At 37.3% G+C, this 22,972-nt stretch overlaps 1 protein-coding gene across 3 annotated transcripts in view; it reads left to right on the forward strand.

The window, feature by feature from the left end:
• The window catches only part of KCNN2 (potassium calcium-activated channel subfamily N member 2), a 445,540-nt gene that overhangs the window by 297,419 nt on the left and 125,149 nt on the right, over positions 1-22,972 (forward strand). For all 3 annotated transcript variants that reach the window (XM_059061877.2, XM_067031464.1, XM_067031465.1), the window contains one exon: positions 13,856-14,274. In XM_059061877.2, coding sequence (XP_058917860.2) covers positions 13,856-14,274 — 419 coding nt within the window. The remainder of the gene's footprint in view (positions 1-13,855; positions 14,275-22,972) is intronic.

The following is a 22,972-nucleotide window of genomic DNA, read 5'->3' on the forward strand; positions in this document are numbered from 1 at the left end:
CTAGTCTAAGTCAGAAGAGGATAATGTGAGAAACTTGTAGCTGGATAAGAATTCTTTCAAAATAGGTACAGTTGAAGTTTCTAGACCTCCTCTCAATAATGACTTTGCTCTAATCTGTCTTTCCTTATGAAGTTCCCTTCCTCCTCTTCCATGACTTTCTTATTTTCATATCACAAGTTAATATTTAATTCATGTTCTTGCCCCACTTGAGGATCTGTGGAATATTATTATATTAAATTTTGTTTTTGTAGATGAGCAAGCTGAGGTTTAGAGAGATTAAGTGTCTTGCCCCCAAACCACTAGCTAGTAAGTGGTCAAGTCAGAAATTAAATCCAAGTTTCTCTGGCTCCAAAACGTGTTTGTGTATTTCCTATGAGTCATACTATATGATATTCTGAGCAGTTGGTTGATATTTAAAAGGCATGAACAAAAGTCCCCCACCCAGAAATAACTCTACCACTCAATAATTATTGTGCTTTAAATTCCAGTATTTGAGATGCATCCCTTTTGAATTATTGGCTGCTCTCTCCATTAAGTGTTTAACTTAATGATTATTCTTTATTTTTATAGACCTTTGCATAGCACTTTAATGTATATTAAATTAAATGTAGCATACTTTTAGCTGCTTAAATAACAGAAAATCCAGCTAACAGCAGCTTAAACAAATAGGGTACATGGTTGCTGGCTCAGTGGCTTAAGATATCAGGGCTGCAATGACCATGATCCCTTTGGCCTTTTTCTTATTGTCACAAGATAGCTGCTGCAGACCCAGGTATCACCTCTATTTGGGGACAGAAGAAGGGAACAAAGAGTGCTTTGCCAGCCAGATGTCATTTTTATCCAAAAAAGCAAAGACAATCTAGTAAGTCCTCCAGCAACCTTTGGCTTATAACCTCTGGGCACAACTACATCTCATAGCTACACATACCTGTAAAGAGTCTGGGAAAGTGGATATTTCTAGAATGGAGATGGGCAAGAGAGAAGAGGGAGGGGAATGGCACTGGCTTAGCCAAGGAACAGTGTTGGCCACAATGTATGCTGTGTGTTCATTTCATCATTATAACACTTTCAGAGATGGCTAATAACATTATCTCCATTTTACGGGTCATGGAAATAAGTCCATGAAGTTTGGATAACTTCCCAAAGTCATATAACCAGTTAGACTCTCTGGAATCTGAGCCTTGGTTTCCTGCATTCCAGGCAAGTTCTTTACACTCTTCACCCAGGAAGGAGTTAGCAATTCAGTGATTAATATTTTACTGTATTAGTTTTAAAATCCTCCTCCTTGGATGCAGAAAACTCTTAGGGCAGCATGAGTGTACAGGGCTGCTGGAATGGGCAAGAGGCTCCACAAGTGAGGAAAGACCACAGGGTGGATGATGAGGGAATGACAGACATCAGCATTGCTTGTTTCTTCCCAGTTGGCTCAGTAATTAACATTGAACGTGTACTCTGAACATAGCTTTTCTGTTTTTTCCTCCCACAGTCCTGGGCTGAGGGTCTTGGAGGAAATCTCAGTGAAACCATTGACATCTTCTCTCTTCCCCTGTTTGTCCTTTGACCTACTCTGTGGCAGGCAGTTGTGGTCTGAATTCTATGTTGACTTAGTCTCGGTAATGCCTTAATAAAGAAATCCTCATTATTTGTCTTGCCTCTCTAGTGGCATTTCACTCTATTTCATCCAAAAGCTGTTTCCTGAGGAAGGAGCTTCTTTTTTGGATGAATACATTTTGTGTGTTTTCTTTTGGGCCATTATCCCCCAAATATCCTAGAACTCAACTTGGATGTTCATAGTCCTGAGTTATATGAAGAGTCCAGGCAATGGCAGTGGAAGGGAGGGGTGGATACTGTGTACTAGTCTATGATGGAGCCTCCTCTGTATTTTCTCAGTATCTTCTTCACACCTTTGTTCTGGCAATTTCCACGAGCACTGTAATCATTTATATTGCACTTCCTCATCAAACACCAAGAAGCTTTTTAATCTTTGTATTCATAGAAACTTACAAATAGAAGCATTCAGTAACTGAATGGAAAAGAGAGCTTGGTTTTATTGAATATTTGGTTTAAAGGTTAACCAAGAAATCTTATCTTTGTTCATCTTGTTGAAAACAGTTGTGTGAAGTAATGGTTCAAGGTCTTGCCTTGGTAAGCAGAATATTTTAGGTAAAAACTGTATTCAGTGTGTTTGGTTCTGTAGATTGCTGTTTTGAATGTCAGTTAGTGTTCTTTAGTTTAGCAGGTTTGCACATGTAAACTATTTGTTAGGGTGCATTTGAATGTCTCATGACCTCAGTCATCCTCATTTTTCCTTCCTCTCTTTTTAACAATCATTTTCCCTTGTTTTTGTTATTAATTAACTTACATTTATTTATTCACATGGTTCAAAAATGAGTATTAAAAATAACTAAAAGTAAATTAAAAAGTAAAGTAATTTAAAGTCTCCCTTCCATCTCTCATTCCCAGCCACTCACTTTACCTCCCTTAAGCAACACTTCTCATTAAGTTCTAGAATATTCTTTCAGAGATATTTTATGCACATACAAAGACGACTCTATGTTCTTCCCTTAACAAAGCGATAAATTACTAGCATATAGAATGCCTTTTTTGTTTGTTTGTTAAACTGAGTGACTTTAAGAAAGTAAACCTGCTTTTGCTGCATCCCATAGGTTTTGGGTCATCGTGTCTCCACTGTCATTTGTTTCTAGGTATTTTTTTGATTTTCTCTTTGATTTCTTCAGTGATCACTTCGTTATTAAGTAGCGTATTGTTTAGCCTCCATGTGCTTGTATTTTTTTACAGATCTTTTCCTGTAATTGATAACTAGTCTCATAGCGCTGTGGTCGGAAAAGATACTTGATACGATTTCAACTTTCTTAAATTTACCAAGGCTAGATTTGTGACCCAAGATATGATCTATCCTGGAGAATGTTCCATGAGAACTTGAGAAAAATGTGTATTCTGTTGTTTTTGGATGGAATGTCCTATAAATATCAATTAAGTCCATCTTGTGTAATGTATCATTTAAAGCTTGTGTTTCCTTATATATTTTCATTTTGGATGATCTGTCCATTGATGAAAATGGGGTGTTAAAGTCCCCTGCTATGATTGTGTTACTGGTGATTTCCCCTTTTATGGCTGTTAGTATTTGCCTTATGTATTGAGGTGCTCCTATGGTGGGTACATAAATATTTACAATTGTTATATCTTCTTCTTGGAGCAATCCCTTGATCATTATGTAATGACAATGGAGACATGACGATCCAAAACCTATGGGATGCAGCAAAAGCAGTTCTAAGAGGGAAGTTTATAGCAATAAAATCCTACCTTAAGAAACAGGAAACATCTCGAATAAACAACCTAACCGTGCACCTAAAGCAATGAGAGAAAGAAGAAAAAAAACCCCAAAATTTAGCAGAAGGAAAGAAATCATAAAGATCAGATCAGAAATAAATGAAAAAGAAATTAAGGAAACGATAGCAAAGATCAATAAAACTAAAAGCTTGTTCTTTGAGAAGATAAAAAATTGGTAAACCATTAGCCAGACTCATCAAGAAAAAAAGGGAGAAGACTCAAATCAGTAGAATTAGAAATGAAAAAGGAGAAGTAACAACTGATACTGCAGAAATACAAAAGATCATGAGAGATTACTACAAGCAGCTCTATGCCAATAAAATGGACAACCTGGAAGAAATGGAGAAATTCTTAGAAATGCACAACCTGCCGAGACAGAACCAGGAATAAATAGAAAATATGAACAGACCAATCACAAACACTGAAATTGAAACTGTGATTAAAAATCTTCCAACAAACAAAAGCCCAGGACCAGATGACTTCATAGGCGAATTCTATCAAACATTTAGAGAAGAGCTAACACCTGTCTTTCTCAAACTGTTCCAGAAGATAGCAGAGGGGGGAACACTCCCAAACTCATTCTATGAGGCCACCATCACCCTGATACCAAAACCAGACAAAGATGTCACAAAGAAAGAAAACTAGGTTTTCTTTCAAAGGTTTTTATGATAAAAACCCTGCAGAATGTAGACATAGAGACAACTTTCCTCAACATAATAAAGGCCATATATGACAAACCCACAACCAACATGGTCCTCAATGGTGAAAAATTGAAACCATTTCCACTAAGATCAGGAAAAAGACAAGGTTGCCCACTCTCACCACTCTTATTCAACACAGTTTTGGAAGTTCTAGCCACAGCAATCAGAGAAGAAAAAGAAAAGGAATCCAAATCGGAAAAGACAAAATAAAGCTGTCCACTGTTTGCAGATGACATGATACTATACACAGAGAATCCTAAAGAGGCTACCAGAAAGCTATTAGAGCTAAGCAATGAATTTGGTAAAGTAGCAGGATACAAAATTGATGCACAGAAATCTCTGGCATTCTTATACACTAATGATGAAAAATCTGAGAGTGAAATTAAGAAAACACTCCCATTTACCATTGCAACAAAAAGAATAAAATATCTAGGAATAAACCTACCTAAGAAGACAAAAGACCTGTATGCAGAAAATTATAAGACACTGATGAAAGAAATTAAAGATGATACAAATAGATGGAGAGATATACCATGTTCCTGGATTGGAAGAATCAACATTGTGAAAATGCCTCTACTACCCAAAGCAATCTACTGATTAATTGTGATCCCTATCAGAGTACCACTGGCATTTTTTACAGAACTAGAACAAAAAAATTTCACAATTTGTATGGAAACCCAAAAGACCTCAAATAGCCAAAGCAATCTTGAGGACAAAAAATGGAGCTGGAGGAATCAGGCTCCCTGACTTCATACTCTACTACAAAGCTACAGTAATCAAGACAGTATGGTACTGGCACAGAAACAGAAATATAGATCAATGGAATGGGATAGAAAGCCCAGAGATAAATGCACTCATATATGGTCACCTTATCTTTGATAAAGGAGGCAAGAATATACAGTGGAGAAAAGACAGCCTCTTCAGTAAGTGGTGCTGGGAAAACTGGACAGCTACATGTAAAAGTATGAAATTAGAACACTCCCTAAGACCATATACAAAAATAAACTCAAAATGGATTAAAGACCTAAATGTAAGGCCAGACAGTATCAAACTCTTAGAGGAAAACATAGGCAGAACACTCTATGACATAAATCAAAGCAAGATCCTTTTTGATCCACCTCCTAGAGAAATTGAAATAAAAACAAAAATAAACAAATGGGACCTAATGAAACTTAAAAGCTTTTGCACAGCAAAGGAAACCATAAACAAGACCAAAAGACACCCCTCAGAATGGAAAAAATATTTACAAATGATACAACTGACACAGGACTAGTCTCCAAAATTTATAAGCATCTCATGCAGCTCAACAACAAAAAAAAACCAACAACCCAATCCAAAAATGGGCAGAAGACCTAAATAGACATTTCTCCAAAGAAGATATACAGATTGCCAATAAACACATGAAAGAATGCTCAACATCATTAATCATTAGAGAAATGCAAATCAAAACTACAGTGAGGTATCACCTCACACTGGTCAGAATGGCCATCATCAAAAAATCTAGAAACAATAAATTCTGGTGAGGTTGTGGAGAAAAGGGAACCCTCTTGCACTGCTGGTGGGAATGGAAATTGATACAGCCACTATGGAGAACAGTATGGAGGTTCCTTAAAAAAACTACAAATAGAACTACCATACGACCCAGCAATCCCACTACTGGGCATATACCTGAGAAAACCATAATTCAAAAAGAGTCATATACCAAAATGTTCATTGCATTTCTATTTACAATAGCCAGGACATGGAAGCAACCTAAGTGTCCATCAACTTATGAATGGATAAAGAAGATGTAGCACATATATACAATGGAATATTACTCAGCCATAAAGAGAAACGAAATTGAGTTATTTGTAGTGAGGTGGATGGACCTGGAGTCTGTCATACAGAGTGAAGTAAGTCTGAAGGAGAAAAACAAATACCGTATGCTAACACATATATATGGAATCTAAGAAAAAAAATGTAATGAAGAGCCTAGGGATAGGACAGTAATAAAGACACAGACCTACTAGAACATGGACTTGAGTATATGGGGAGGGGGAAGGGTAAGCTGTGACAAAGTGAGTGAGTGGCATGGACATATATACACTACCAAACATAGGGTGGATAGCTAGTGGGAAGCAGCCACATGGCACAGGGAGATCAGCTAGGTGGTTTGTGACCACCTAGAGGGGTGGGAGGGTGGGAGATACAGAGGGAAGAGTTATGGGAACATATGTATATGTATTACTGATTCAGTTTGTTGTAAAGCAGAAACTAGCACACCATTGTAAAGCAATTATAGTCCAATAAAGATGTTTAAAAAAAAAAGTAGACCACTTTCTTAAATAGTATATAACAATTTTATCATCTTTTTTTATCAGCATACTATTCCATTTTGTGGACATCTCTAATTTGTTTAACCGTCTTTCCTATTAGTGGATATTGGGATTATTTCTAATCTTTTGCTAATATACAATCAATGCTGTAACAAATGATCATACATGTTCGCTCTCACATGGGTAAATATGTCAATAGGACTAATTTCATCTAAGTTAATGAAATTGCATGATCAAACAGTATGTACATTTATGACCTGATAAACTGCCCTCCCAAAGGTTATACCGATTTACACTTCCACCTACAATGTATGAGAGTTCCTGTTTCTCCACACCTTCACTAATATAGTGTGTTATAAAACTTTTAGATATTGTTCAATATGACAGCTCAAAAACATGGTATCACATTTTCCTCTTATGATTGAAGTTGAGCATCTTTTTTTTTTTTAATATAGGTTTAAGAGCTATTTTTCGTTCCTTTTCCATGACCTGCTATTTGTATCCTTTGTTTATTTTTCTGTTAGACTGCTGATCTCTTTCTTAAGGATTTATAAGAAATTTTATACACCTGGGGAAATTAGTTTTTTGTGGTAACAGTTGTGAAGAGTTTCTGCATGGTTTGGTGTTTGTCTTTTTTATTCTTTTTGTTATAGTTTTGGCCAGGTGCAGAACACAAAAGATTAGTGTATTCAATCCAAAATGTATCAGTATTTTCTTTTAAGACTCTGGTGTTTTTGTCAGAGTTAAAAGGCCTTCCTTACCATAATAGAAAAGAATATGAAAAAGAAAATACATATGTATGTATAACTGAATCACTTTGCTGTACACCCGAAACTAACACATTGTAAATCAACTATACTTAAATAAATAAATAAAAAGGCCCTCCTTTTAGTGAGCTTGCAAAATAATTCTCACATGATTTCTTCTAATATGTTAATAGTTTCATTTTTACATCTAAATCTTTCCTCCGCCAGGAATTTTTCTTGATGTTTTTGGTATGAGGCCTTCTTTCAACTTTATGTTTCTCCAGATGGCTGTTTAGTTGTCCCCAAATCATTTTTTAATAAACTGTGTTTTCCCCACTGATTTGATTGTCTGCCTTTATAATCCTGTGAAATTCCCAGTGTGTTGGGTCTAGTTTGAACTTTCTGTCCTGTCCCATTGGCCTCTCTGTTATTTTATGTGCCAGTACCACATGGTTTCAATCATTAATTTGTTTAATAATCTGTCAGAGCTGCTTCTCCCTATTACTGTTTCTTTTCAGAGTTTTTTTTGGCTCTTCTACCTATACTTACTTTCTTAACAAATATAGGCCTAAATTTATTTTATTCAGAATGATTTTCAAGCAGCACTTTTTTGCTGAGCACTGCTGTGACTTCTGTACCAGAAAGGAAACCCAGGATATGTAAGACAGTGTCTCAGATCAGACCATAGAGCTTTCAACCTCATTGAAGAGGAAAATCATATGTCAAAGGCCGCTGAAGCTTCTACAGCTGAGCCCCTTGCTCTCCTGAGCTGGCTGAGCAGAGATCCCCAAGCCAGCATGTGACCTGATCGCTATGGCAGACCTCTCCCACCTTCTTCCTGATGACTCTCACTGCCAGTTCACCTTGGACAATGAGCTTGAAGTAGATTATGTTTGGAGTATCTGAGCAAATATAAAGCAGTTGCACTGGAAAGTTCAAGCTTGTGGTGTGATATATTCATAGGGCATATTCTGTTATGCCTACAAGTTACTTTACTCTGGCAAAGACCATTAACCACAGCTCTAGAATTAAAGTAGATGAAACTGTCATGCTTTTGCCCTAAAATCTTTCTTCTTTTATCAACATCAAAATGATGAATGAATATAGAGATGGTTTAATGTGTCATTTTGATTACTTTAACTCCCCTACAAGTTAGCCTAAAAGAGATCATATATATTTATATTATATGGATCATATGGAATGTAATGGGAGTATTCTTACAGTTGGATTTTAACTCGACATGGAATCAGATGATGAAAAACTGATGTTTAGAGTGTTTTCATTTTCTGTATAGAATATTGAGTACATTAACATAGCTCTGAATTTGGTAAATATTATTTTACAGTTAACAGTTGACAGCCCTCACCCTTGACTCCAAAAATAACACTTTATTTTCTTCCTACTTCACAGAGGGGCTTGACCTTCCAGCTGCCCCCCACATTTGGGGTTCCTCAGGACTTGGTCTTGTGTCCTGTCCTCTTCATTTTCTCTAATTTTTCTTTTGATCTCATAAAACTACCTAAATACTGACACCTTCCAAATTTATTTCAATAGCCCAGACTTCTCCTCTGAGTGACTTGCATATCCTGCTGCCTACTTGGCATCTATACTCAGATGACAGTGGCCAAAATGGAACCTCCCCACTCCTTGCATCTGACCCATTATATTCAGGAAGTGGCATAGACATCCGTGGTGTTTGACAGAGGAGAAATTCAGTTGTCTATGAATCTTTCTTTTTTAATCACTCCCACATTCAGCCCATCGGCAAATTCTAGCAAGATCTCCAAACTATATTTCTAGTGCGCCCACTATATTCATTTCCGTGGCAACCCCTACTCACCCTGGTGTAGGTCAGGGGGATACTAACTACAACTAATCAGATGCAGTAGAAGTTCCTAACTAGTATCCTCCCTTTTAAACTCTGGTTTTCCCACAGCAGTAGGATCAGCCCTTTTATCTGTAAAACACATCATGTCATTCTTCTGCTTAATACCTTTCAGTGGATTCCCACTGCACTTGGACTGAAATCCAGTCTTGACACTATGGCCAACAAGGTCCTGAATGTCTGGTCCATCTTTGGCTCTTCAAGCTCATCTCCTTTCACTCTGCCCCTTGATCATTAACTTTCAGCCACTCTGGTGTTCTTTCATTTCCTTAAGCATGCAAAGCTTTTATAGCCCATGGCCTTTACATGTGCTATTTCCTCTGCCTAGAGTGTTCTTCTCCTGGCAGTTTATATGACTGGCTTTTCTCTTTGTCCAGGTGTTGCCTTAAACAGTACTTCTCAAAATGTCTTCCCTGATGACCACATCTGCTGTCACCACCAATTTATTTTTCTTTATCTCATCTCTTGCTTGTTTCCTTCATCGCAGTGTCCACAGGCATAATTACTTCATTATACTGCTTTAGGTCTGCTTTTTTGATTTTGTCTTTCTTTCCTGGTGAAAGTTAGTTCCATGGGGCAGACTCTCTGCTATAAATCCTACTGTGTGGCTAGTATGTAGCGCAGTGCCTGGCACATAGTGAGTATTCAGTACACTGGATATTTAGTAAATAAATGAATAAACAAAGGAGTAAGCAGCAATTAAGGGTGGGGATTATGTGAAGAGTAGAGGGAATATTTCTTTCTTAACTTTGGCATTGAAGTATGTGCTGTGATAAAACCAAGAATTAAAATCATTTTGGGTGTTGATTAAACCCCTGATAGTAGAAAGCAACTACATGATAGAAATTTTCTGTGGGGATGTTACTGAACTTGCTATGGAATTGCAAAATTATGCTGCTGCAATGCCTGAACATTTAATAGGATGTGTTATGTACCAATTTGGAAAATGTCATAGATTTATTTCACTTATGTTCTACATTAGCAGTGTCATCTCCCATGAGCATGTATCATTAGCGTTAGGACCTGTCCAGTGATTAGTTAATCAATATTAACTGAGAAATAGCAAGGTAGTTCATTTTCCAAGCGTTTATTTTTCTCTACTAGGTAGATGTGGATCCTATCATCAAGGAGCCTCACAGACAAGTAGGGGTGACAGTCTGACAAAAAAATCCTTATTGTCCTCTGTGGCAGCATCAATAAGAGGCACATACAGGGATCATGGTGTAACAAAGGGGGAAGTTTTGCAGATTTGTCTGGGGCCTGGACAGTGTCCCAAAGGAGGTGACTGTGGAATTGGTCTTAAAGGAATAAGAATTTGCTATGTGGAAAGACTTCCCAGTCCTTAAGACAGAATGTACAAGGACATAGAGGCACAATTAAGGTAGTATGTTCTGAAATCTGCAACCAGAGGAAAATGTAAGAAGAGTAAAGGGCAATGAGATTGAAGAGATAGGCAAAACCAGATTGCCGAATGGGGGGCTTGGAATGGTTTTAATCTTGATGGCAAGATTATATAATTTACATTTTCAGAAGGTTATTGGAGGATGGAGGATGGCTTCCAGTAGGAGGAATCTGGTGGTGGAGATAAAAGGCAGGGAAGAGATCACCCAGGAAAGTACAGAAAGAAGAGTCAGAGATGGACCTCAGTAGAGCAGGGACACTTGAATGGGGAGGAGGAAGGTGCTTTTTAAGGAAACTGAGATGGATTCTTCAGCGTCAGCAGATGAGAAAAGCAATATGTCACATAAGCCAAGAGAAAAGATCTTTTTTAGGAAGGAAGGAGTGATTTATATCAGATCAAGTGAGATAAAAATTAAGATGGAAAGGACCAGATCTCATAATTAAGATATTTTGAGTGACCCTTAGCAAGAGCTATATTGGTGGGGTGATGGGGAGAGAAACCCCATGGGGGTGTTGAGGCATGAAAGAAAAGTGAGAAAATGAACACCGCTTAGGGCAGACATAGAGCCAGTGGGGGTCGTTGTTTGTGTTGCTTTGATTTTAATGAACAGTACAGATATGAAGTTGCTTGTATACTCTGCTGAGAGGGAGAAAGCACAGGAACTAGGCTGTCAGTGCAGGAGAAGTGGGTATTCATGTAACACTGCTTTAAATAGGTGGAACAAAAGAGAAGGGAAATAAAGAGAAAAGGTGAGATGTACGTGAGTTTGTGGCTGAAGTATAAAATAGAGGTATTTCTGATACTGGGGGAAAGTGTACTGATGGGAACAAAATTGGCTCTAGAGGAGAAAGATGATTGTTTAGAGCAGAAGCTATAGGGATCTGGGGCCTGATCACAGGGATGCTAAGGGTTCAGCTGAGTTTGAAGGCACAGGCATGTGGTGACCCCAGCCCACCTGCAGGTCTTAGATGTAAAGTTACCAGGGCAGGTCCCCCAGAATATAAAGGAGAAGGCTGCTGAGAGTACCGATGACATAATGGTTGAAGTGATGGTAAAGAATAGAGAGAACCAGCCTAGTTAGGGAAGTGAGCAGAGGAGGCAATGAAAAGGGGCCTGGAAAAAGAGAGTAGCCTGAGGTCAGAGGAACAAGTGCTCTCTAAGTGATGGGAGGAGGGCCAGGCCTGGAAAGATATGAGACTGCAAGTAATATATGAGAATTATACATTTCTTTACCACTTACCTGGGAAGGTACTCATTCTGCACTTAAGCTGCCGTTGCCCAGAATGGTGTGGGCAAAGCCTGTCTTGGAATTGTGCTCAGCCGGAGTCTTGGTGCTTGGTACTTCTTTTGGGGGTGGATTTGTCGTTCAGAGCCATGTTTGGTGAAGAAAGTAGACAAACTGGGTAATACCATTTTCAGTAGAAGTGGAAATGTAGATTTAAATAACAATACTGTTTTTCTTACGTGACTTATACTAGGCCCTGATAGCAATTTACAAAGAGAGCAGTGATAGCATCTCTAGAACATACAGAGCCTCTCGAAGTAACTAGTTGGAGGGATACATTCTTTTGGACATAAACACTTTAAAAGATTTTGGGGTCACATTCCTTGAGAGTTATAAAGTACCCAGTAAATACTTACTGATATAAAGTTTAGAAGATGTCTACCATTATTTCTATACAATCTTTTGTATATCTTTATTAATGAAATCCTTTATGCCAACGTGGTATTGAAAGTGGTGAACTGAACAGGAATATTTATATAGCTAACTTGGCAGCTTTATTTATGATCTGTTTCTTTATTGGACACTGGAAAATCTAATTTGTACTGTCTGTTAGCATTTATTTATCAAACACTTTGAGGTCCCTTGATGAAAAGTTATGATAAAGGCATACCCAAAGCCATTATGTTGCCATAACTTAATTTGTTAAAATTTTGACAAGAGATTCTGCTTATTCTCTAACTTTTTCAAGTACCAGAAAGAAGTGATCATTTTTGTCCTCAAATTCCTGTCCTTGCACAGTAGCGCTGATGGCAGTGTTTGAATAACAGCAGGGGCAGTAGCTATGACCTGCAGAATACTTACCCTAGAATGGGAATTTGTAACCATTTAAGTGGTGGGAAAATGACTCTTTTTTGACCCTAGAGGAGCAGAGATCATAGAATCCAGTCATCCTGGGGGTCTGCTCAGCCAACTTCCTTTGCGACTCACTTACCTGAGAACACACTGTTCTCACTTGGGTTGCTTTCATCTCATGCTTTCTACATAAGTTGGCTACTTACCAAAAGGCAAAGAATATGTCATCTTTCTCAGTGCGGGAGCACTGTCGGCGTTCTGAGCAGACAGGTCTTTTGTGTGCGTGGGACTCTCAGAATCGCAGCCTGCTTGGCACCGCTGGCTTCCTGGCTCTAAATGCCAGTAGCCTACACAAGTCACTGTGGCAGTCAGAAATGTCACCACACATTTCCAGATGCCTTTGGTTGTTTATGGACTAGTGCCTGGGGGACTTGTTTACTGAACAACCAGCGAAGACAGGAAACATTCTTTTCTGTTCCTTTTATGGTTGGTCGGTCTATCTATCTATCGTCTATCTCCTTTTTCTTTCTTTTCTTTTTGTTTTCTTTCATTGTGGAGTGAAGAATGACAGAAATAGGAAAAAGGAAACTTTATTAGAGAAAGAAAGATGGAAAACAAATTAATAATCCAAGCGAAGCTATGGGAGAGCAGAAGAAAAGAGATAAAAAATAGAGCAGGAGCAAGGAAGCTGGAAGAAATGTTTTTGCCACATTTGACTATGGTCCCTTGTGATTTCATCTTGGAAGCCAAGAATAAGAGTTCCTTTAAGAACACTCAGGCATTGTTGCATTATAGGGTATAATTGATTACAGAGGCACTGTAAATAGATTTCACTGAGAATATGGCTAGAATTGTGCAAGGTTTAGATCCAGACCCTGAAAGAGGAGAGCAGCTTGTTATAAGGCAAGTCCTTCTGACTTCATTAAGGAAGAGATACATTACTGACAGGCCCAAGCCCCTTATTTTAAAATGATGTCACTAACGTGATTGTCCAGGGGCATGGACTCCAAAATATCTTCGGCTCCTGCATAGCAAGTTTGTAATTTTAATTGTAAACAAAATAAAGTTCTCCTTTTGTGCCAATACTATTTTCTTAAAATAGTGTACCTGGCTAGCATTTATTTATTTATTATTTTAAAAGAAATTTATTTATTTATTTTTGGCTGCATTGGGTCTTCATTGCTGCACGTGGGCTTTCTCTAGTTGCGGTGAGCGGGGGCTACTCTCCATTGCGGTGCGTGGGCTAGCATTTAGAAGTTATGACCTAGAGCTCGCCATGATTGCTAAAAGTCACCTGTTATGTATTTTAAAAATCTGCACTAACACTTGTGGACCATTCATGCCATACTGAAGCTGATTCTCTACTTTATTTTTTCAGTTGTTCATGGTGGACAATGGAGCAGATGACTGGAGAATAGCCATGACTTATGAGCGTATTTTCTTCATTTGCTTGGAAATACTGGTGTGTGCTATTCATCCCATACCTGGGAATTATACGTTCACATGGACGGCCCGGCTTGCCTTCTCCTATGCCCCATCCACCACCACCGCTGATGTGGATATTATTTTATCTATACCAATGTTCTTAAGACTCTATCTGATTGCCAGAGTCATGCTTTTACACAGCAAACTTTTCACTGATGCCTCTTCTAGAAGCATTGGAGCACTTAATAAGATAAACTTCAATACACGTTTTGTTATGAAGACTTTAATGACTATATGCCCAGGAACTGTACTCTTGGTTTTTAGTATCTCATTATGGATAATTGCCGCATGGATTGTCCGAGCTTGTGAAAGGTAAGTTTGTTTCTTTTCCTGAGAACATAATTTGTCTTATGGTGTCCTTGAAAGTGGGAGAAAGAACATATTTTAGACTAGAGGCATGTAGAGACTCACTCTTGAAAATCTGGGGTTCTCTAATGGGCTTCTTTTAAATGAGTGTGACAGAACTTTTCTTAAGATACTTTGCATACAGCAATGTCTTGATGATTATGTATTTTCTTTTCTAATTTAATCAGTTTTCGTTAGAGGGCTGCCTTTATAATCCTTGCCAAAACTTGGAGACCTACAAATTGCATAGGAGACTTCCATCAGAAACACTTGTTTAATGGTAATACTGAATCATTTTGGCACCTCTTTGGTTATAGTATTGATTATTGTTGAGACAGAAATCCAGTGGAAAAGTGGGCATGCAAGATGTCTGAACTTTAGGGAATGTCTCAAAGTGGTTTGTTGATTGTAGTGCTTATTTATAATAGTGTTACTGATAAGGGGCTTATAAGTGTATATTTGGTTTTATTGATCTCTCAACAGTTAGTGAAAAGAGACTGTGTATTTGTTTTATTGTCTGAAGAGCTCTGGTGGTGTAGAGCCTAACACGGTCTCAGAACTCAGGAACTGTTCAGTGAGTCTAGGTTAATCAGTTAGAGCATCTGTGGTGTTAACCTTGCCATTTAACAAACAAGCAAAAATAGATTTGTTACGTAAACAGGAGGAATTCTATCATAATGAGGGGGGAACCTCTTGTGACCTTGGTGAAGAAAATTCCACTTGAAATTAGCAATAGACATATAGGAATGATTAGGAGTTTATAGAACTGTTAAATATTAGGATGTTGGTGTTTGTAGTAGCTAGGTATTTTTAAATTTAGTTTTTGAAAATCAAACACTTATATACACACACACAAATAGTTTAACAAAGGAAATATCTGTATGAGAATTGTTGCAAAAAGAGCAAACTCAGAGCACACCTCACCCATTTCTATTTTCCAGAAACAATCACTTTAAATTCCTTTAGCCATCTCTTTAGTAATTGCTTTCCTTATTTCTAAATGGCATTGCTTATTTGCTACCTTTAGATTTTTCATCTAGATTTTTAGGGAAGTTGGAGTTTTAGTTTTCTTTCACTTTCATGTACATACTTTCCTGACTCTACCCCCCAAAAAGTAATTTTTCTTCTCAGTAAGTTATGTAAACACCAATAATCTATATTGCATATTTACATTATTATGACTATGCGAACTGCACTTGTAGTTGAACTATGTAGTATATTATAAACATTTTGCCTTTTCTGCACAGTTTTTTATTTTCTCTGGAATTAATAATTGCCTCTTTTTATTTGTTCAGTTTTCTATATTGGATTTATATATTGGGGAAAATCTATCCATTTCACCTTGAACTTGAATTTCTGGAGACTTTGTAAACTGCTTCTCCATCGTATTGGGGATTTCCTTTGCCTTGTTTGTATGTTGAGTACCTTTTTTCTTGAACCTCATTTCTCCCTCTTTCTACATTTATTCCCTCATTTTGGAAACTCCATCTTCTAGTGACTTCTGAGGAAAGGTACTGGGTGAGAGAGATATTTTTTGAGACCTTGCAGGTATGACAGCATTCATTCTTGTCTCTTGCTTCATTGATCACTGGGCTGGGTAGAAAACTCTAGACTGAAAAACACTTTTTCGCAGAATATTGAAGACTTCATTTTCTTCTGGCATCCAGGGTCCAGCAGGCTGATGCTATTCTCACTTTTTAATCCCCCCCTTTTTTTTTTTCCTGTAAGCTTTTAGAATCAGTGATCTAAAATTGCACCAGGGTATATCATGGTGTGATTCTATTTTAATCCAGTGGGCCTGTTCAATCTTGGAATTAATTTCCTTCAGTTCTTGGAAATTTTCTTGAATTATTTAATGATTTTTGTTCCTGTTTTTTTTGTTTATGGATATTGGCCCTCCTCTATTAGTTTTTCTTATTTCCTTCTGTATTGTCTTCCATCTCTGTTTTCCCTTCATATATAGAGGATAACCTCAATTTATCTTTCAAACTCTTTCTTTTAGAATTTTATTTCTTCTTTACTGTGTATTTTCAAAGTCTCATATTTGATCCTCAAATGCCCAGTTTTTAAACTAGCATCATGCTTTTTTTCATAGATGTACTGTTTTATTTCTCTAAAGATGTTAATGATAATATTTGAAATTTTTCCCTTTGTATATTTTTTGTTTCCCCAAAGATGTATTTTTCTGGGATTTTTGTTTGTTTGTTTGTTTTTTGTTTTTGTTTTTGGCTTCTGTTTGTTTTAGAAGCTTTCCTTAAGTACTTAACTAACCTTAGCTGTCCACTCATACTTAAGATTGAGGCACTAAAGACCTGATTAGAAGCTTTCTGTACACATCTAGAACTTGTCGACTGTGGACTTCACTAAAGGGTAATTTGGGTGGGTGCATGGTACACCGGTTTCAGTATCTTTACCTATTTTTATTTTTCTCTGAACAATCCAACTGGCTCATGGGAAGTGTTTTTACTGTCCTGCCATGAAAGTGGATGCTTGGGTGGCAGTGTTCTGGGAACTGAAAGATGGGGCAAAAAAGGGGTTTCAGCAGTTAATATGTGAACATGTATTTATCTTCCTAGTTGCAGTGGAATAGGCTTACTCTCTCCAGTGCTTAACGCCCTGCAGTCAGCCCATAGACCTTGTGTTTTACCTCTCCAGACAATATTTGCAGACTTCTTCCAGGTTGGCAAAAGGCATTACCAGTTACACAGAGTGCAAGAGGGAATCTAGATGTCTAACTGCTTTTATGCAGTATTTGAACCTGTCCTCACGTTGCAAGCTCTGTCACTGATCTCCTCTCATAGAGGTACTGGTGCCGAGAATTCCTGAGTCTTTGGTGTGTGTGTGTAGGCAGGGGCAAGGTTGCTGGTTCTCAGTGCAAATATGGTTGCTTCCTGACTTTTCCCCACCGCTGGTCTAGAATTCTCCTTTCTCAAGCTGTCACTGGTCAGTTGGCTTTCTAGCTACTTTATTACCGTCTTGGCACTCATAAACCCTGCGGGATTGTGCTTTTTTTGTTTGTATTCTAGTCATTTTAAGGGGGTCTAGGGAGGGAGCTGAGGCCAGCATGGTTGGTGAGTCCACCTGCTTTTATGAGAAATTCTGTAGTGACTAGTTTTTAATATTATGTACCTGAATCTTTTTTAGAACTTCTCTACATAAATATGGCATTTGAGGGATTAAAGTTTTTCCTTTTAAAGAAAGGTAGACTGCTTATGGTCATGCTTTGTTTCCTAGCAATCATGGTATTTAGAGGCTTGTCATATTTTCTGGAGTGGCTGTACATATAAAGTTTCAAGAATAAATATGGAAAACCTTAGTTGATATACCTATTTAGTTTATGAAGATTATTCTTCCTTAAATGTTGTGCATAACAACATAACAACGGAGATAAAAGCATAATTGAACAACACATACACTTATATGGGTGGTCCCTAGTGCATCTGCTTCCCAAGGGCCAATTCAATAACACAGCTTCAAAATTGTGCACATGTCATTCATTTTCTTTTCAAAATCGTTCATCTTAGCTTTTTAACCCATTGTCCCTAAACACAGAAAGCCTGAGGCAAGCTGTGCCAAACCTTCTCACATCCCAAAGTATGAGTGTTTTTTTAACGTGCTGAGATTGTTAGACGCTGGATCATCCTTGTTTTCATATAAAAAGGCACGAGAAAGTGAAAATTGTCTGTTTCATATCAAGAATGAGAGTCTGCAGCCAACAGTTACCTAAAGGGAACAAATCCATGGGTTGGGGAAGGGAAAGAGCCCACAGCCATGACTGGGACAATCATGGGATTTAGTCCCAGTAGTGCAATTTAGGGGCTCAGTGACCTCGGGTCAACCAGCTTGCTTCTTTTTGCCTTGGATTCTTCATTGCAAACTACATGGATTGGTAAGCTTTTCTCTTCCAAAGGTTACATTTTATAATTGTACAAGTGTTGAAAAGAAAATCATTAACCAGCATAGTGATAGTAGGAGATTTTCCACATTCTGTTTTCCATTAAACTTCCCATTTTGCTACACACAATCTCTAGACTGTAATGTGTAAGATACAAAGATATTTTTTAAATTTGCTTTGTTTTTCCAAGTTAATTTTGAACGTGCTGTAGCCTGCATCTTTCACTTCCTTAGATGTTTACTCTCTGGCCTTCCTTCTGGAAGGCCATCCATCCTTCTCTCCTTCCTTCCTTTCCTTTGTGAAATCTGTAATGCTTAAATCTTAAATATAATACATAACTCACTTATTTGGTTTGGAATTTGGATTTGAATGAGCTCCACCAGGTCCATCTTTGATTCATCCAAATATTCTTTCCCTGTAAAGGGGGATTCACACCTGACAGAAATTCTCTTCTTAGTTTATTAGAATAACTCTAAAAATATTTTTTAAAGGAGAGAGATTTTGAGAGAGAGAGAGAGAAAGGCAGATGGCTTTCTGGAGCAGTTTGTTTTGCAAACCTATCTGTCTCCTTCTACTGAGCACAGCACATCTAGAGGTTTCTGAAAAATGTTCTCCACTAATGAGGAGGGCATCCTATAGGAGGCATCTAATCCTGACGGTATTACTTTCCCTGGCAGATCATGTACCTCTGATTTACCTATAAGTTATAAGAACTCTTTTTTTCTTTTTCTTTTCTTTCTTTTCTTTTTTCCCTCCCTCCCTCCCTCCCTCCCTCCCTCCCTCCCTTCCTTCCTTCCTTCTTCCCTCTCTCCCTCTCTCCCTCCCTTCCTCCCTCCCTCCCTCCCTTCATCTCTCTCTCTCTCTCTCTCTTTCTCTCTTTCTCTCTTTGATAAGAGGAAGCAGAGCAGGAAGTGTCTGGCATTATTTCTGTGCCCTACGCTTGTCAGGAGGAGGCTGCCCCAGACCAGATTACAATATTCCTTCTCTCTCTGATTCTGGTCTGGCCTTGTGTTGAGGTGGACATCAGACCTGCAAAGAACACTCCCTTTTGAAGCAGCCTGGGAAGTGTGGCCTGAGGCTGTTCAGGAGAAACTTCAGGAACATTTATATCTTAGAAGAAGTCTGACTTCCAGAGCTTGTGGTCCGGAAAATTGGGAATTACCCTATCCTGACCTAATCTTTTTGAGGCTTCACTGGCTCTATAAAGATGGCATAGGTGAGTTGTTCATCCCAAAGTGTGTTTCACTGGACAGTGTTTCGGAGGAAGGTTAGTAGCTGTTTTACAAGTGGTAGAATTGGATACCATGGGCCAGTGCTGTGTTACATAAAGAAAAGTGTTTTGTTTTTTTTTTCTTTTTTTACTTCTCAGAGCATTTAATATGTGAATGTGCATTGAGAATATCCAAGAGGGGTGAAGAACATTTATTTGGCCAACATAGTACTATGTCAACACTGAAGTTTCCAAAGGTTATAGAAAGGAGTTGTAACTTTCTACACAGTTTGAGAATTTTTAGAAATGTTTCTTGGTTCAATATATTATTTTTTTTTTTGCTACAAGTTTTATAATGTGGGAGAGGAGCCAACTTTAGGATGAAGAGGAAGAAGGGGAAAGGAAGGCAAACTGGGAACTTCGGTGGCAATATTACCAAGCAGAAAAGTACACAAATGTGTAATAAACTAGACATGCTGGCACTGTTTCTGTCCCTGGAAAAGATTCCTTTAGTTAAGACATTAGTAGCTAAAAACACTCTTTTTATTCATCTCATTGTTTTAATCTAAGAGCATTTGTGTGCATTAACTAATAGGCAGTAGTTAGAGTAAATTTTCTAAAAATGACTTAAGAATGCTTTGCTTTGTTTTTCAAAGTGGGAAAATTAGAGAAGCAAACAATGAAATTTATTTTGAATAGCTTCTAATAATCTAAACTGCATTTTAGGTGGATTAAGAATAAATTCTTTCCATCACTAAAAACAGATGAAAACACATTTGGTATTTATTTTTTAAAATTTCCAAGGCAACCTGAGGAGTGGAGTTTGAATTGTATTTAGAATCTACTGTTCAGTGTCTTAAAATCATGTTTCATTTCTTCCATTAATCGATTTAGATTTTTTTTTTTAACTCTGTCACTAATGGTCACATTGCATTCTTATTAATTGCTTGGAAGGTGATTTCTGAAATGCAGTTGAAACTTATTTTATTATAACATAGAATGTGATATCCTATGTCAAATCATGCCCCATAATGAAACTTTATACAACATATGTTTCATATAAAATAGCTGTTTTTAGCACAAGAATCGGTTATGTCTTCAGACATCAGTATTATGAAGGAGGACTTGCTAAGGAAAGTCCTTGTTGGATTAGAATATCTTATTTTGTAACTAAACAGTTTTTTATACTTTTAGCATCAGTTCATAGAGGACATCTGATTTAGGCCTCCATTTTCTATAGAATATGGGCCCTGAATATCATCTAAATTTTGTACATACTAAGGTAAAATGAATACCCTTATTCCTGAGAACCAATAAAGCCAAATTATAGAATGGTAATTATTTACATCTAGGAAATTAATTAACCATTGTGGTGGTTACCATTTTATAAGTAGGTGTGAACCTGTTACTCTCAAATCATATAGATTTGTGACTTCCTCTATATAGAGGATAATTTTACATAAAACTGAACTTTAAGTTTCAATATGTGATAAACTATTTAGGATGATTAAATGATGTAAGTTCTAATTTTCAAGTTTCTTGTTTCAAAAAAGTTTTCATTTGCTTTATTTTTTTTAATGGGATATAAGCCAGTTTTTCAAGGAGGAGAGGTAGCTGGGATCTGAGAGTTTCATTAGTTCTATTTATTTATTTATTTATTATTTATGTAGGATCACATGTAGGGGGATGCGAAATGAGAGGCTACACTTTTAGAACACGAGCTTGTTTTCTTGATCTGCCATCTATGATTTATTTTTTACATTTTTAGGAGACTCACTCAAAGGCCCGCCCTTTTTCAAGCCCTGATCCCCAGAGATGCCTCATTTCCTGTTGATTTACTTAAATTTGAAGCATGTTGCTTGTCATCAAATTTCTTCAGTAGTTGTAAAAGTAATCATAAACTATGCTTCCTGCTGGCGCCTTGATTTATTACAGTATCCTGGATAATTAGATTATTTCTTACCACTTCAAGTTTCAGCTGTTGGTAGATAAAGTCTGTGTGTTTCATCAATGGGTTTGTAATTTGTGGATGATGGTCATGTAATACCTTGTAAACTTATACTTCCAGGGTCTGATTCATACATACAGATGTAGCATTTTCAGGCCCATAAATGAGTCACAACTTTAAAATGGGCCCTTTCAAGTTATAAAAGTCTGCAGTTTGAAAGCATTCATCATGCATCTGTGCCTTGCAAAGCATCGGTGCTCAATGTAATGTTTGCCAAATAAATTGGTTGTTAAAGTCTTACAGAAAGCAAGCCAGTACTCTCTCAAGCTCGATTTTCTCTTCATTCCTATGTAGGTAGGGTTTGTGTTTTGGTCTACCTCCTGAGACAACAATAAGGATTAATATTTGTTGGCAAGATGCTTTGAGATTCTGTTCCCATGAGTACAGTTTGAAAATACCAGCAATGGTTATGTTCAAGCAGAAAAAGTGAGAAGCCGAACAGCTTAGAAATTCACCTTCGTTGACCTAGTCGGTTCATCACAGTCTTCCCATCCTGACATCCATGCCAGTGTCCAGATTTTATGCAGTATGGGTTCTGAGAGTCTTCCCATTTGGGAATACCCTTTAGGTCATCTGTATAGTACATTACACAGGGTGTGTGTATGCAGTTCTGGGCAGCCTCCTCCTTCTCTCCAGCTTCAGAACCACTGTGCCAGGTAAAAAGAAAGAACATAAAGTCTAGATGTAGATGTCGTGACATTCAAGCTATTTTGTCTTTAAGACAATTAATATATGTCTTAGACATCAATGGGGCTTGATTGGCAAAAACTCAAGTGTTCCCTACTTGCCTGAAGGATTTTCTGCATTCTGTTTATTTTTAAAGTTTATATCCTTTATTTTTTAGTTGTATCTTTCTTTTAAATTTAATTTTTATTTTATATTGGAGTATAGTGGATTTACAATATTGTGTTAGTTTCAGGTGTACAGCAAAATGATTCAGTTATACATATACATATATCCATTCTTTTTCAGATTCTTTCCCCATATAGGTTATTACAGAATATTGAGTAGAGTTCCCTGTGCTTTACAGTATGTCCCTGTTGATTACCTATTTTATATACAGTAGTGTGTATATGTACATCCAAACTCCTAGTTTATCCCTCCCTCCCACCTTCCCCTTTGACAAGCATAAGTCTGTTTTCAAAGTTTGTGAGTCTGTTTCTGTTTCGTAAATAAGTTCATTTGTATCTTTTTTTTTTTTAACATTCTACCTATGAGTGATAGGTGGAATCTCTGTCTGTCTTACTTCACTTAGTATGATAACTTCTAGGTCTATCCATGTTGGTGCAAATGGCATTATTTCATTCTTTTTTAAGGCTGAGTAATATTCCATTGTATATATGTACTATATCTTCTTATCCCTTATATCATTTATTTTTAATGTTACTGTATTGCAAAATAGTACTAGAATAACAAAAGAACTTGAAGAACAAAAAAGTGCCTTTATATGTGATAAAATGTACAAATTTTGAACATTTATAGAGTTTGGACAAATCTGCCTTCTATTATAATGTTAAACTTTTATAGCCTTAGTGCAGTTCAGTGGGCTTGC

This window comes from Kogia breviceps, chromosome 4 (assembly GCF_026419965.1).
Source record: "Kogia breviceps isolate mKogBre1 chromosome 4, mKogBre1 haplotype 1, whole genome shotgun sequence".
In the NCBI taxonomy this organism is placed as follows: Eukaryota; Metazoa; Chordata; class Mammalia; order Artiodactyla; family Physeteridae; genus Kogia; species Kogia breviceps.